This window comes from Rattus norvegicus, chromosome 19 (genome assembly GCF_021556685.1).
Source record: "Rattus norvegicus strain SHRSP/BbbUtx chromosome 19, alternate assembly SHRSP_T2T, whole genome shotgun sequence".
Taxonomy (NCBI): Eukaryota; Metazoa; Chordata; class Mammalia; order Rodentia; family Muridae; genus Rattus; species Rattus norvegicus.
In genome coordinates, this window is record NC_141552.1 from 36,593,129 (window position 1) to 36,609,605 (window position 16,477).

The window sequence follows — 16,477 nt, forward strand, 5'->3', positions numbered from 1 at the left end:
CAGACAATTTCTTTGGCAAAATCTCACAGTGATTCATGAAAAAGTCCTAGAGAATCTGGGATATGGAGAAGACATACCTTAACGATATAAAGGCAATATACAAGGACAACAGCATCCTAACTGCAGAAAACCTTTAATGCATTTCCACTAAAATCAGATATAAGTCACAGATGTTCATTCGTTTCATCTAATTCAACTAGTATGTGGAGTCTTATCCAAAACAATATGAGAATAGAAAGATGTAAAGGAATGTGAATATGAAAGAAAGAAGTCAGAGCATTCTCATTTGTAGGTAATATGATCCACATATAAAGACCAGACGATTCCATTAGAAAAATTCTACACCTTATGGACCCACTCACTGAAATCACATTAAAATCAATAGAATTCCTTCATTCCAGCAATAAATATCAACAAAGATAACAAGACAACATGCCCATTCAGAATAGCCTTAAAATTCTTGTAATAAATCTAAGGAAGTGAAGACTTGTTACAATGAAAACATTAAGAAAAAAAAGAAAAAATTGAAGAAACCAGAAAACGAGAGACCTCTCATCTTCATGTATCAGTATGATTAATTTTGTTATATGGAATCCTACCAGAATCTACACGTTTAAATTCATCCCATCATAATCCCAATGCAGAGCTTCATGGGAATGAAAAAAATCTCAAAACTCACGAAAGCACAAATGAGCAGGGGAGTCAGATACTGCTAAATAATAAGACAGTAAGCCACTGCAGGAGGCATCACCTAAAATAATTTCAAGTTAACTTGGAGGAATAGTGAAAATGAAAACCAGCATGTTAATATTATGAGAACAGATACAATGCATAATGGAATAAAATTGAAGAGCAAGATATTGGCCTATGTTCTCATCAGCATTTGGGTTTTGACAAAAAGGTAAAACAAACAAACAAACAAACAACCAAAACAAAAAAGCCACAACTACCCCCACCACCACCACACACAAGTGCAGTTTTCAACCTGTGGGTTGCAACCCCTTCAGGGAACAATCACATATGAGACATACTTTATACAGGATATTTACATTACAATTCAAAACAGTAGCCACCTTACATTTATGATTTAGCAATGATATAATTTTGTAGTTGGGGCTGGTTACCACAATGTGAAGAACTGTATTCCTTGACTTCTTTTTGGTCGTGGTATTTTTCTGCAGTAACAGAAATGTGAATGATATATAAACTGGTATGGTATTGAGTGGAGTTGTTTTGTGAGGAATCTCTTGTTTTTTTGGAGGAGGGTGGGAGAGTTTGGATTGGGAAAACTGTTGAATTATTTAAGCAGATCTTAACAGTCCATTTTTGTTTCACACATGGGAGACATAAGTATTGTGAGTACTGTGCAAAATAGAGCCTCTCTGATGAGACTTCACAGGATGGCAGGAACTCTATTGGTGACTGGCTTAGAAGGAATTAATATAATTTTGGCAAACAATCTGTCTCCTTTCTGCCTGTTTACTAAGAAGTTACCTGAAGATAAATAAAAAGCTAATTGACTAATTGTTTTGAGCAAACTTCAAGGGGTAGATATTGGGTGACCTTCCTCAAATGGTAGGAATGTGTTTGTATTTTCAATTGTTAATGTAGCCAGGACTTCAGTAAATCCCTACACATTCAGGGCCTGGAAGCATAGGAAACTGCAAGATCTCCCAGGATTTGGAAAATATTCCAAGTATTGTAAGGTCCCCAAAACATGTTGTCACCCCCCACACAGCCGGATGCAACTTAAAAGACCATGACCCCCTCATTCTCAGGAGGAAGGGTGGGTGGGTGGTTATTTGTCTGCCGTGGGTTATAGATGATTATTGTCAGTTAGGGGGTTGGTTGCAAGTTTTTACTGGCCATGGTCAGGGAGGAAACAGTAAAGCAGATTAGAATCAGGGATGTCTTTCTTCCTTTCTTTTTCTCTCCTCAATTCTCTATCTAATATTGTGGGAAAGCAGGAGAAAGGGGATAAAATGACAAAAAGCATAGATTATTCTACCTCTTTTCATACTAGAAAGCAGTACCTAGTCTCATATATTTTAGGATGGCATAGATTTTGAATGATAATAGAATTTTAAATTGTACTTGCAGAAATGATTCAATTCTTGTTCAAGATATAATTATATGCAACTTATTCACAATGTGGTATGAAATTCTAATTCTATAAAATTACTACTGCACACTTCCGTGGATAATTAAGGAATTCAAGCTAGTACTTTCCAACTATAAATAATCAGTCTTCCAGTCATGTTAGGTACTGCTTTAGTTAGGTACAGAAATAAGCTTTATTTAACTTCCTGTGTATGTTTTTAAAGTTAAGCAGGAAGTAAATCCCTTGGAAAAAAAGCTACATTTTTCCACTGAGATAGACTTTACATACAAATGTGGTTCTCAAATCCTTTAGAGATCTGAAGAATCTGCCATTTCAGATGTCCTAGTAGTAAAAGGCTTTTCACAGTGGGAGAGACCTCAACTCCTGGCAGTGTCCTCAATCTATTCTGAAAAAGATTATGGGCTCTAAAGAACCCTACCTGGAGTTTCCTTCAAATGTGGCAAAGTGGCCATTGGGTGAAATACTACCCACTTACTTCTACTGCTGCCAGAAAGCTGTCCTGACTGTGGAGAAGTGGATCCTGGGGAAATCTGTAGTCCCAGTTTTTGGAGAAAAAAAATAGAATAGCCCTTCAAGTGACCTGCTTCATAGTATTGTTGTCAGAGCTCCTGGCCCAGTGAGTTGAAGGTGGATGCCACAATGACACAGGAATATTTGCTGACTGTCTGTCAGGGTAGCCAACAATTTCTGTCATTTCTATAGATTTGGAAGCTGTTTGCTCTGAATTTCCTTTTATTCAGGCAACATTTCTCCTTCTCAGATCTCGGATGGGGTTGAAGATTAGATAGTTTAGTCTTAACCTTTTCTTGTTATGAGAATCAGATAAGAAATCTTGTTCACCATCGTGCAGGAATGTGACAGTCAGGAACCTGGACAGGAACAGGGTGGACATGGGAGGCCCAGAAAGCAGGCTCGATGGACAGTCCACAGCAGCATCAGAACTCCTGCGACAACCGCTCTGGCACCATAAGTCCTGAGAGAGGATGGGGATGCCAGGAGAGTGTGCGTGGTCTGACCACTGCCTGGGACTTTTAAAAGCTTGTACCACCCCCGAGCACATAGAAGAGCTTGAGCAGAAAGAGGCCAATGCCCAGAAGCCGCTGCTGTGTGCAGTTATGGCGGTTTGAGGTGGGGGTAGAGGCAGAGGAGGGATGGGAGAAGACCGAGGAGTTTCCCTAAAAGACAAGAACAGACACCATCCTTACTACTCCAGAACCCACGCCAATCCCACCCCACCCCTAAAATGCCCAGTCCACTGCCAAACCTCTCCATGCCTAGCATTCACTGCTTCATCCCCACTGTGCTCATTTCTTATTTTTTTAACTTCTTATTTATTCTCTGTGAATCTCACATCCTGCAGCTCAACTCCATTCATCTACCCTCCCCTCGGGTCTGCACTCCACCATTGCATCCTTCTCTAAATCAGAGCAAAAATATTCCTCTGGTGCAAGCTGAAAGAAGAAAAAGAAAGAAAAAGACCATATATCCACAAAAGAGGTGTAAAATTATAAAATGAAAGACATAAACCCTTAAATTATTTAGAATTAACAATAGTACTTTTGGTCTCAGAGGATGTATTATGGCTAAGAAATGCAAGTTATGATAGATAGAGGATATAAAAGCTTAAAAAGTGATAGTGATTTAGGTACAAAATTTTAGACTAATATAATTTAGAGAATGAAGTACCATCTCCAATTTTGTCAAATACAAATGGACTGAACATTGTGACTGTAATTCTTATCTGATGATCCCATAATTTCTCTTATTTTATCTAGTTTATTAATGTTAATGTTAATGTATTCATTTTTTTTTACTATGATAGATGCTTTTGTGTTTGGTGGGGGGGCCATTTCCCAGAGTTCAGGTTCTGGGACCTTGTGCTATGAACTTAATGATGTCTATAGCCTCATTTTAGACGTTTGTGTGCACCCCCTATATCTCTTGACTATTTTATTTTTCTGATAGAAGCTCATGGTATATCTTACTCAGGCCTGTGAGCAGTGCTCCTTTGGCGACATTGGTGCAGAGAGGAGAACCCCACAAGCAGCATGAGGTTCCCTTCATTGGTGGCTCCAATATTGCACTTTCCTCTCCCAACTGGTCTCCACGCTGTTCCTAGCACCATAAAGACTTCAACTCTTTCTCCTAAGGAATTTTCTGGCAATTGTCCATTGCTAAGCACATGACTTCATGAGTGTTCCCCTAATACACACGCATGTTGTAACCTACCATGCAGACTATTACTTGATGTGATTTAAAGCACCTGTAATAATGAGACAGGAGAACTTTTGACTGCATATTCAAGCTGGTGTGAAATCTCAGGAAGTTTTAATGGCTAACATTGGTGAATGAGGACAATTTGAGTTAGGATAAGACATTTTTGGGCAAGATATGGAAGGAAACATTCATTTAGATGCATAGGAATTACTAAGGTTTTTCTAATCAAGCCTTGAGGAAAATTTGGCTTTGGAAGCAGGAGATGCTCAGTGGCTCTGCCCAGGAAAGTCTCCTGGAAAGGGCACCTCTGCTTATGCTCAATACAGGGAGATCATTAGCAGGGATGCAAAGTCTGCTCCCCATGACATCTGCTGTCCCTTCTTGGACATTCTATTGTCTCCTAGAGAGTTCTGGCATCCTCTGTGATGTCACCAGTGTTGTAGTGACAACCAGTACCCTAGTTTCTCTCAGTCTGAGTCTGGCAGTTACAAGCTAAGACATGTTTTCCCGTCTTCGCAAGCGTTTTGGGAGGGGGAACATCGATTGTGGAGAGACTAGAGTGAAGGAGTCTGGCCTTTATCTCAAAGTAATGATGGACAAAGACAGCACTTCTGGGGAATGTGGAGTAAGTTCTGGGCAGTGTATTTTGAGGTTCCTGTCAGGGTGGCTGCAGGCTTAAGCTGACCTTTCTAGCAATGGGCCACAAAAACTGGAGCATCTGCAAAGGAATTGAATTTCCATGAATATCACAATTCTTGAAAGTCAAGGATTTCAGAACTTTAGTTTCCCCATCCCCACAGGGAGGATATGGTAAGGCCAATGCTATTATACTGTGAATTTCTGGCCTTTCCTTTTACAGTGCATTTGTTATGTTACATTGATGTAATAACACCATCAGGAGTCATGGAGGGTCCACCTTTTCTGAGTTTAGACAGGGCAGCAATGTATTTCACTATCATTGCTTCTTTAAATACAGTGGATATCTGACAGAATAACAGGGAGAGGATTGTGCTCCAGGCAATAACCTTATGTTCTTAGACCTCCCCTGATTTCTTCTAACTTGCAGGATCATCGTTAGCTTTATATATTAGAGGTTGTGTGTTACAAACATTTTTCTAAAATACCAAAACTGTTTGGAACATGTGGACCAAGATTCAGCCTGTAACCTATTGGAACTTCTGGGGCATTTTTATTTCATATAGGGGCATTGATAAGTCTGTTGAACATGTCCTTCCTGGAAATGTGTTTTAAATCCAAAGTTGTTGGCCTAGAGTATCAGGGTAGGACATCTGAGTGTCTCCAATCACTCAAGTTTTGTGGATGGTGAATTTATGGTGAGTTCTGAAACCACAGCGGTGAGGGTCCTGAAATAAAGCTGTACCCTGTTCAGTTGATAATAATCCTGCAGAAGCCATCTCCGTGGTACATGTAAACACGTGATATCAGGCATAGGGAACACCTGGCTGCTTACATCTCTTGGTCTCTATAGAGTAGTGGGAGAACTGAGATCCCCTGAGGAGGTCTCTTAAGCATAGGCCAATCGCCTAGCAATGACACTGGGTTCTAGGCTTGTTCTCCTGTTTAGGCCTCACTGTGGTCTATGTACACTCTATGCATTCTCCCCATGCATGTTCACTTGTGCTCTTCTACCTACGGACGCTGGGAGAGAAACATCATCACCTGAAACTGCCCTAAGCAAGAAGCAGGCCAAGAAGGAAAAGGAGAGGCTGATTAAAGAGCTGCAGCTCATTACCGAGGAGAGAAATGACCTGAGAGATCACCTGAGGTTTCTGACAGAGAGATCTATGAAAAACAGGTATGAATTGCTCCAAACGTTCTTGTTTCATTCCTGGGTCTGCAAGGTCACCTTCATCTCATCCTATTAAGGTTTTGGGTTCTAGAAAGCTAACCACCATGTGCTAAACCTCACCTCCCATATAGAGGAGATTCAGAACCTGACCCTTCCTGAGGAGTGAGATGGACAATGGACTCATCTGCTTCCATTTATTGAAAAGCAGGATTTGTGGTCTGAATGAAGAATTCAGGGATAAAGTCAGGGAGAGTGAGTTCCCAGTGTGCATTTGCAAAGCCCTTGACAGCTGGTGGCTTTGCAAGATTGTAATTGCAGTGAGTTTATGATGAGTCTCTGTACGTGCTAGGCAGGTGACTGAGTGCTGGAAGATCCAGGCAGCAGCCTGAGGGTCCTGGTCCTAAACTGTTCATCTCAATGCTTGACTAGAAGTTCTCAGGCTCAGGCCTGTTTGTTATTGTCTGTGTGTCTTGCCCTCTGAGACAGCAATGGTGCATGCATTTCTCCTGGTTCTCACAGTGCTCTCTGTTTCCATATTTGCTTTTCTCTTTCTCTGACTCTGTTTACTTTTCTCTTTTTTGTGGGTGTGTCTCAGTCTGTGAGTCTGTGTGTGCATACATCCAAATGCATATGCACAACTTTTATATGTTTATATTTCCCTCTACACCTGGAATCTAGGGGTCTATGTCTTGGCCTGAGTATTTACCTGTGACACTTTCATGGTCATGTGAATGCTTTGTTCTGGGAGCCCCACTGTCAACAGCTCAGTTCTTTGCCTATGTGGCCACAATTGTCTGTATATTTGTATTCGTTGTGCAGATTATACTTTTGGGTTGATATACGATCTGTTATCAGGACAGGAAAAAAGAAATCACAGGTTTCTGGGTGTGTTGGGGTTAGGGGAGCATGGAGAGGTGTGGCCTAGGCTCTTGATAGCTTAACTGGTTTGACTACAGATTTCCTCTTGATTGAACAAAGGGAGCCAGGGAACCCTCCATCTGGATGCTGAGATTCTGGTGTCCTGGACGCAGAAAAACAGGTTTCTGAAGCTGAAGAAGATCCAATATGTAGAATTCAGAAGTTGTCCTTCCAGGACTGGTGTAGTACAGGACCCACCCTGAGTTCATATATTCCTAAATGCTGATGTTCATTGTATTCTATCATTGGGGCCAGGCCACACTTCAGGCCAAATCCATATTATGAAGACCTGGAGAGAATGGAGGAGGCGGTCATGTCAATTCTGCACAACTTAGAGATGGAGAACACTGAGATCCATGAGAACAACCATAGGCTGAAGAAGGAGATTACCTTCTCTAGGTAAGTCCTGGTCAGAAAGGCTATCACTTGTGGAATGGCCATTTCTGACTTTCTTTGTTCTGGATTGGACGGTCTTCAGCTATGATTCTATCTCTTGTGGTGTTTACACATCAGTGTGCCAGGGTCACTAGGACTCAGTTTTCAGTTCCATAAAAGACTGTTACTCATCCCAGGATTGTCTAGGCATCTTCAGAAGGCTCTAGATAGAACAGTACTGATTGAAGTCATCAGAAGGATATTAGGCTGACCTGGACCTCTGGGGTCACATCAGGTTTTACAAAACTCAGTGCGTGGACCACATGGTTAGCATGACCTTCCCTTGGTTCTACTGACCTCTTTTGAGGATGTTTGCCCACTACTAATTGATGTAGCCCCCATGCATTGGGCTTTTATGGATAGATGTAGATCCGTGTTCTTTTTGAGAGATGTGGACACTAATTGGTGCTCAGGCCAAACAAACAATTTATTCTTCCCTGAATTAACTCTTTGTGGTTCGTGCAGCAGCATTATATGTGTCGAGATGTATTTTATTAAATCTTCATGGGTATCTGGGACCTGGTAGAGTTAGTGGGACTTGGGAGTAGGAATGGGAGAAAGGGGCAGCATGATCTTACTCTGCAGACTGTATTTCCAGAAACCTGCTCAGCCAGCTCCTGATGGAGAACACATGTAGGAAGAAGTTGGTCCCACTGAAGCAGGGGAGCAAGGAGGGACATCTTGAGTGTGCACTGAACCAGACATATTTGGTTGACTTCAACACGAAAGATAAAGACCAGCAACGTCCAGACCCAGCATCATCAGGTAGGGACGAGCAGCTGTGTTAGCTTAAAAATATCTGATAAAATTTGCCAATTTGATACATCTTTGCTTTCTCCTACCACCTTTATAATTTACACTCACAACCAGCCAACCACCTCATGCAATGGAATTGTTCATTGCTCTGCCTATGCACAAGTATTCTGGGAAGTCAACCACTTTTCAGAAACTGAATTATTTTGCACGTATATTTGTCTGCTCTTTTTGAAGCTGCAGTATAGAAATGGTGACAGATTAATAACATACCTCTTTATTGCATATCCATGTGATAGATTGTATGCTATGTAGAGTTTTGAACAAGTTCTTGGTTCTTTGACAAATGACACTCTGTGGTCATGTGACTTCTTGTGTAGGAAGCACCTTTGGGGGATAAGAACAAAGTGCAAATGTCAAATTAGAACTTGTCATTGGTTTTAACCTTGGTGACATATGGACGTCTCCTTTCTTTCTGCAACCCAATGAGGTCTCTTCCCATTGCCCTGTACATGGTTTTCTCTGGTACAAGTCTCGGTCCCATATTGGCAGCCCACATTACTTTGAGGCTCTCTGGAGGTTTTGCCCTTCCCAAAGAGTTAGCAACAATGATATCAGTTAAAAGGTCCATGTCGACTGTCCAATAGAACTGAGGTGGTAGAAGGCAGCATTCTGACAGCTGGCTTGCATTTCCCCACCAAATCAGTGTCTGAAAAACTGCCTTCCTCTCCCAGGTCTCAGAAAGTGCAAGAGAGCTGGAATTGGACACACACCAGTAAGAGAGCTTCCTGAGGAATAAGTTGCTTTCTCAGGAGTCCCTGATGACAAACATCCTGAATGGTAACAACATTTTTGTGGATGAGTATTCTTCCTCAGAGTTAATTTTTCATTTCTTAGAGACCCTAAATTTATATAACACTAAGCCAGCCTGTCTGATTGAGATCTTACTCACTTTCTTCTTCAGAAAACACCACTTGAGAGTCAACTTGGGAGACCGCCTTTCAGTATGTGTGCAAGAGGAGAAACAGCAATACATCTGTGCTTCTAAATGTTCGTTAAGAATGTGCTGTTTAGAAATATTTTTGTTGTGATTTTAATTGAAGTTTTTTTTGTTGTTTCATATTTATACGTTCTTGTTACTATTTTTCACTTTTCAAATATTTTTAAATATTTTAATTTATTCATTTTAATCCTGTTTTGTTGTAAAAATGAATTTCTTATGAATAAAAATTGAATTCTATCTCTTGACTCTTAAGATCATCTTTCTTTTTTTTTTTCTTTTTTTTTTTTTTTTCGGGGCTGGGGACCGAACCCAGGACCTTGCGCTTCCTAGGTAAGCGCTCTACCACTAAGCCAAATCCCCAACCCCAAGAACATCTTTCTTACTCGAGGGTTCTGTCCCCTCCTGTGGACTTCGAACTGACAGCTAGAGATGGATCTCTGCATGTTCCATGGAGCCTGGGCTAATAAGTGAATTCAAAGTCACCAATGGGTACCCAGTGTGACAGTGTCTTTTGTGTGGATAATGAGGCTGTTTCTCTGACACACACTTTGTGATGTAATCACTGACATGCTTTACCCAATTGTTAGGGTCCATGTGGTTCTTCTGAGAGAGCAGCAGATGCTCTAACCTGTGAGTCATCACCACAGCTCCTGCAGGTGGCTTTTGTTATTCCACATGAGGTGCTGTATTAGGTGGACAGGATCACCTACAATTAGAGTGATCTCAGGAGATGTGTACTCACAGAGAACTTACTGAGCCGTGCACGCTCAATGTGTTAGGTTGCCAGGCATCCCTACAGGGCTCTGGTGTTCCCACTGCTCATTGTGGGTCAGGATCATCCTCCAGCATCACTTAGTTTCCATATTAGAGCAGATCTTTCAGCTGTTATCAATGATGACCATATGTATTATGCACATCTGACAAAATACAGAATAGAAACTAGCTTCCTGTTGGCCAGATTGGCATAATGAGTTTTTTGATTGTTAGCATGAAAATTATTTTAATCTAAGCAGTTTAGGGAGGATCCTCAAGAGCATATATAGTGAATGTAGCCTGCAGCTGTGAACACAGGTTTCTGTTGGAGAGCAGGCTTGTGGAAGCCCAGAACCTAGGTGGGACAGTTCAAGCTACCCTTTTCCATGGACAATCTGGGATCATATGGAGAATGTATTTTTTCCAGGTGACTGATTTCCAATTTATGGAATTGAACTAACTTACTGAGAGTGGAGGTGACTCCGAGAGTTAAAGTACAGAAGGACCAATTCAGAATGTCCACAAAAGCTTGCTGTCACCCCAGGGCTTTTAAAAGCTCAGCAGCTAGAGAAGCAATGTAGTCTTTGGTTATTGTCATGCTTAGGTCTAGTCATTCATTATAAGCTGACCATGACACAAAAAGTGTCATCTGTGTCACAATAGAAGCTAGTTGTAACTAGATTCACACCACACTATCACATCACTACTGTATTTGAGGTTCTCAGTTACTATCTAAGAACCTGGAAGAGGCTTGGGTCTTGCTACACAAACTCATGATTTATGTCTTCAGGACACTGTGTGCTTTGTTCTGTTAATGCTACCATTGGCATACAACACCTTGGATACTTTGTGCTGACATCTGGTACATGAGACAATAGGTCATGTCTTCCTTACCTTAATAAGGTATCCTTAGAGTACGGTGTAGTCAGAGGGGCATTTTTTTTCTCTCTGAATTTGCAAAACATTTCCAGTCTTCAGACAAGTCTTCAGCCATTGTCCAGTGCCTGTCTTGAGATGTGCACATTATCTCCTGGGAGTATTCATCCAGCCTGCTCTGTAATTTTGTAGAAGATTAATAGTGTTCCAGCCCTAGTATTTAATTCAGTGTGATTGTACTTTCCAAACATGCTCAAAGCCCTACATTCCACCATAGCCTTGTGTGCTTTAGAGAAAGAAAATAAAGAACCACATTGCACTTAAAATTTCTCCTCCAACAAAAGGAGAGCCTGCATAGGGCCTTTAAGTAACTTTAAGTCCCAGCTTCTGCATAACTCCCTCCATCGACTCCATTATTGGTGTATTTTCATTACTGCTCACTTTATTTTTGGTGTGCAAAGAATGTGTACCATGTCAGTATATGTGTGTGTGTGTGTGTGTGTGTGTGTGTATTTGTGTTAGTTTGTGTTTCTGTGCAGGTGTTTGTGTATGTTCATCCATGAACTATCAATTTTCATAAAATGTCTTAGAAGACCGTAATGAAAACTGTCGAGGTGCATGCAGACATGTGTTACTAGTGTCCCATGGCACCTGGCAGGTAACACTGAAATGGTGGTCTACTATAATACAGCCTAAAAACAGGCTGTGGATGGTTTACACAGAGATTGTGACGTCATCACCACTAGAGAGAGCAGCAAAAGCTTCATTTATCACATGCTGCTGTTACCAAGATGAGGCAAAGCCTTATCCTATAGTCTTGTATGATTTGATGGCAGGAAATAAACTTAGTACTAAAATCATTCAATTGCAAACGAAGAGGATAATACAAAGAGTCATACGAAGCAAGAGCTGTTTTTTGAGGAGATCCATAAGAGAAACAACCCCTTTCAGTGTCAATACCTAAATTATCAAATCAGAAATAAAAAGGGGAATGAAGCAATAGACATGTGAGTGAATTCAACAACCATTAGGGCTTCTTCAGAGTCCTTTACTACAGAAAAGTGAAAAATCTATTTGATATTGGTAATTTTTCTACACAGATAACAAATACCAAGTTAAATCCAAATGTGGGATTTAACTCATAAGATAATTCTCATAAGAAAATAGATAGTATTTAAACGATGCCACTACAAAAATTAAAAAATATATATGAGGGCCACTAGGCTTTAATGCAGCCTTTCTACCAGACGTTTAATGACGACCTAATAACAATAGTGCTTTAATTATTCCTCTGATTTGAAAGAGAAGGAACATTGCCAAACCCCTTCTCTGAGTTTCTCTTTTTACCTAGAATTCCTGAGTCTGTTTCTTCTTCCATTGTCACCCCATCAATAGAGCTGCAGGGCGAGTCTGTCCTGCCCCAGAGCGTATCCACCAGCTGACAGGGCTGGGTTTTGCTCTGCTTGCACCTGCTCCTGCCCCTGCCCCTGCTCTTGCCCCCGCCCACGCCCCCGCCCCACACCTGCTCTCGACGTCGCCTCCGACCCATCCCCCCTCCCAGCCCCACCACCGCCCTAGACTCAGACCCGTCCCAACTCCCCGCCCCCAGCCTGCCCTCGCCCCTACCCTGCCCCCACACCGGTCCTCTCCTTCGCCCCCCCCCCCCCGCCTCCGCCCTCGCCGCCGCTGCTTGCATGGCTACCATTCCGTCTTCGACTCCCCTGTCGACCCCACCGCCACTGCTGCTACCTTCTCCCACTTCTTCAGCCCAAGACTTTTGAGATCCTGGCTTGCAGAGCTCTGCACTAGGAGGCTAACGGAGGTGAGGAGAGCCTAAGGGACAGACCCCAGGCCTGGCCCCAGAGACTTGTGTCTCCCCCCTCCCCCGAAGTGCTTTCCCGCAGTTCTCCATTCTGGGTTCAGTTTTGTGGGGACCCCAGCAGGTGGCAGGCTTTGCTGATCCTCAGGTGTGAGTCTGGGACAGTGGTGGGACTTATGGTTGAGGGAAGTCTTTCAGGGAAATGCAGGCTTTTCTCAAACTCTTGGACCATCTGGTGCCCTCCCTGGGTCACAGGACCTGTGGAAGTTGGGAAGCCACTTTTCACTGTCCTGTGTCACTTTCCCTGCAGAGTGTGCTCTCCTGCAGGAGATACTCTCACATGCTTCTTTAAAAGCACCTGTTCCTCAGATCCAGATTGAAGGGTTAAAATTTCTAAAAGTTAGTCATGAACAAAGTCCAGACATGCCTGAGAGAATTTGAGATAGGGCTCACTGGCCCGACTATCAACTCCCAAGGACACTGGCCATCTGGAGCCACCCCCTCCCCTTCCTTCACTCCCTGAGGATGGGTCATCCCCCTGCTGCAGTGAGATGAGTTGCCCTGCCCACATTGCTGAGATGCTAGATTACACGTATGCTTTGTTGATGTAACTCCGTGCCAAAAGTAACTGTGCACCCTTTGTATTAGCCAATTATGTGTATCCACACGAAACCCCTGGTTTTCCCTATATAAGCTCCTGCCTAGAGAGGCTCGGGGCTGGACTCAATCTCCTGTGTGAGATACGTGTCAGCCCGAGATCTCGTAAATAAAACTGCCTCTTGTTGATTACATCAAGACCGGCTTCTCGTGTTTCCTGGGGGTACCTCAACCCGTGACTGGAGCGAGAGTCTCCCCAAAATCTGGGGGTCTTTCATTGGGGGCTCGTCCGGGATAGGAGCGTAACCCCCGGAGATCCGAATGCCTCTTGGAGGTACGTTAGTGTGAGTGCTGGAAAGCGGCCGCTGTGTGAGTGTGAGAGTAGTGTGTGTGTGAATTAAGTCCTGTAGTCTGTGTTTTTCAGTACCGGTTTAAGGTCTTGGTGCACTGTCTGGGCAGAAGAAGATTCCCCACTCCGTTGTTTTTGAGTGCACTCGAGTGGATGGGCTTCCCACTCTGTTGTTTTTGAGTGTACTCGGGTGGATGGGCTTCCCACTCTGTTGTTGTTGAGTGCACTCGGGTGGATGGGCTTCCCACCCCGTTGTTTTTGAGTGCACTCGAGTGGATGGGCTTCTCACTCTGTGTTGTTTTTGAGTGCACTCGAGTGGATGGGCTTCCCACTCTGTGTTGTTTTTGAGCGCACTTGGGTGGATGGGCTTCCCACCCCGTTGTTTTTGAGTACACTCGGGTGGATGGGTTTCCCACCCCGTTGTTTTTGAGTTCACTCGGGTGGATGGGCTTCCCACCCCGTCGTTTTTAAGTACACTTGGGTAGATGGGCTTCCTACCCCGTATTTAAGTGTGCTTGGATGGAAGGGCTTCCCACCCCGGACAGACGCCTGTGAGTAGGTACTGGGTTTCTACTTCGAATAGCTGTTTTCTTTTTGTTCTTTTTTTAGATAGTGGAAGTGAGGACGCCCCAGCTCTGGGAGACGTCCCACGAGCCGACTTTTGTCGGGAGGACCCGGCAGGTGACAGTCAAAGAGATCTGACTGTGACTTGACTTCGGAGGTTGTGTTCGGCTGCCTATTTAAGTATAGGCATGGACAAGTGTGCTTAGATGTGTTAGTGTCTGTTGTCTGTATTCTGTTTCTGTGTTTGGTATCCCAGAAGCAGCTAAGGTTAAGCTGCAGTTTGGGCCAGGTACTGAAGGTACCAGGCATCTGTGGAAATTGGTTATAGGATGCTTTGTCTTGGTCTTGTTTGTCTGGTTTGTTTTCTGTGGTATTGTCGAGTGTCTTTTTGGCTTTTGTTTCGTTTTTGAATTTGGACTGACGACTGTGTTTGAAATCTTGGACTGACTGTGTTTGAAATCATGAAACTGTTTGCTTTGTTCGTCATAGAGTTTTACTTGGTCCTCTTGGTGCTTAACTTAAAAGTTAAAAATAATTTGCTTGAGAGAAATTGTTTTCTGCCGGGGAGTTTTGTCTTTCTCTCTTGAGCCTCCTCCCCAAGGAGAGCTGCCCCTTTCTTTACTCCCATTGTCCAGCCCAGCTGCTGTTAACCGTTGTGTATGAAGGATTCCAGGTTAGCGAGTGATCCGTCTGAAGCAGGCATTAACAAGAACCTGAAAACTTTACCTTAGATCCTGAAGAAAAATTCTCCCTGTTGCTTAAACATTCACAGCTTCTAAGGAAGGGACAGCACAGAGTAGGAAAATGTAGGGGCTGAGGGTGGCAAGCATGCAGGCCTACTAGCAAGCTACAGGCTGCGAGTGGGCAACAGCGCAGCTCTGGCCAAGTCAGCGCAAGAGGAGTTTCAAGGTAAGGAGGCTGGCTGGGGTTGGCACTTTGACAACAAAGATAGCGTAGAGTTAGTGGTTGTATTTTGGCCCTGAAAAAAAAAAATTCCAGTTGCTGCCTTCAGTGGCCAGACCTTCAACACTTGCTCACAAAAGGAGAGTGTTCATTAAGAGAAGTTCTTTAAGGGAGCCTGCCTTATCTGCTGGCCCTATTCCAAGAGAGGAGTTGATCTCCAACACTAAGTAACCTTCCCTGTTAGTCATCATTGACATGGAGAGTGCCTTTGATCCTATCCCCACAGCAGCCAGTTCCTGCCCCTGTGGTCAAAATGCCCCAGGTTGGGGGGCAGAGAAGCCCCTAAAATAGTTTTAAAGAATCTGCAACAAACTGTGAAGAACTTTGTTTTGCCAGTCAAAATTTAGAATTCAGTCTTTGGCTGTGGCCAAGGTCAGGATTAATGTTTTCTTTTCCATGGGCCTTTAACCCAGTGAGACAGCTTGGTAAAGGACTACTACTACAGTCCTGATAGCCCCAGGTGAACTGGTTACAATTCTTTTGTCAGCCACTTAGTATCTAACACCCAGGTTCTAACGTCTCTCCATCCTTTTGTTATTGTTACTGGAAGCCTAGTGCCATTTAGAGGATGGGTCTCTTGAGCGATAAAGCCACTGAGCTGGCACTAAAGGAAGGTACTCCTTAAGGGAAAATCTAAGTCCAGAGAGATAGTCGATAACAGATCAGCTGCCTCTCTGCTTGCCTTTCTGTTTCACAGGAACAAAGCTTGTGCTTATTTCTACAACGGCCTTTTTGTCCCAAGAAGGCCTCCTGGTTTAGCTGTGTGACTAAATGCTATTTGTCCTCTTCAGTGGACCTCTATTCTCAAGATTCCCTTGTTTTCTCACCATCCCATTTGAGATGCTTGTTAGTAACTGTTACAGGTCTTCTTTATCACCGAGGAAAGACAGAATCCTACTAGAGGCCAGACACGGATGGAAGGCCCTCACTTCTGCCTGTTGACTTCAAAACGCCTAAAGGTAGGGAGTGCCAGGTCTGCCGCCAGGCTCCAAGGGTGGGTCTCAGAGGGGCTAGAAAATGCCCCACCAATTTGGCTAAAGTAAGAAAAAAATATAAAGAAAAAGTTACAGAAACTTGAAGGGTTAAGCTAAGTCACTGAGAGAGTTGTTGTAAGTTGCAGAGAAAATAAGGTTGATATATGGTTCAGGGTCAGTGCACAAAAGTAGACAGCAACTAATAGCTGTAGAAGAAGATACAGACAGAGAGACTGAGGAAGAGAAAGAGACAAGAGAGGAACATATACTGGCCACAGTAGTTAGGGAACCTAGGAAGATAGTACCTGGCAACAGAAGAGAATT

General features: G+C 43.2%; 3 protein-coding genes across 9 annotated transcripts in view; 2 read left to right on the forward strand and 1 right to left on the reverse strand.

The window, feature by feature from the left end:
- LOC147999380 (uncharacterized) overlaps positions 1-12,327 on the reverse strand; it is a 28,307-nt gene extending 15,980 nt beyond the window's left edge. The window contains exons 1-6 of one of the 6 annotated variants that reach the window (XR_015643993.1): positions 12,235-12,327; positions 10,906-11,065; positions 8,529-8,642; positions 7,458-7,665; positions 7,092-7,356; positions 637-3,297 (exon numbers count right to left, since the gene is read on the reverse strand). Coding sequence is in view for 1 of the 6 variants with exons in the window: in XM_087596630.1 (XP_087452756.1) it covers positions 8,529-8,642; positions 10,906-10,976 (185 nt within the window). In the remaining 5 variants the exon portion in view is untranslated. Of the gene's footprint in view, positions 1-116; positions 3,298-6,329; positions 7,357-7,457; positions 7,666-8,528; positions 8,643-10,905; positions 11,066-12,234 lie in introns of those variants that run through there. The other 5 variants (XR_015643994.1, XR_015643990.1, XR_015643992.1 and 2 more) reach the window with 5 other exon arrangements.
- On the forward strand, positions 4,760-9,498 carry LOC134483309 (uncharacterized). The gene is given in 7 exon segments (XM_087596632.1): positions 4,760-4,914; positions 4,917-4,958; positions 5,990-6,155; positions 7,323-7,466; positions 8,101-8,267; positions 8,990-9,095; positions 9,220-9,498. Coding segments are annotated over 6 exon segments (660 nt in total). The 5' UTR covers positions 4,760-4,838; the 3' UTR covers positions 9,055-9,095; positions 9,220-9,498.
- A 233-nt stretch (positions 12,328-12,560) lies between the features above and the next one.
- Positions 12,561-16,477, forward strand: part of LOC134483307 (disks large homolog 5-like) — a 35,443-nt gene continuing 31,526 nt past the window's right edge. For both annotated transcript variants that reach the window (XM_087596625.1, XM_087596627.1), the window contains exon 1: positions 12,561-12,709. The gene's annotated coding sequence lies outside the window, so the exon portion shown is untranslated. The remainder of the gene's footprint in view (positions 12,710-16,477) is intronic.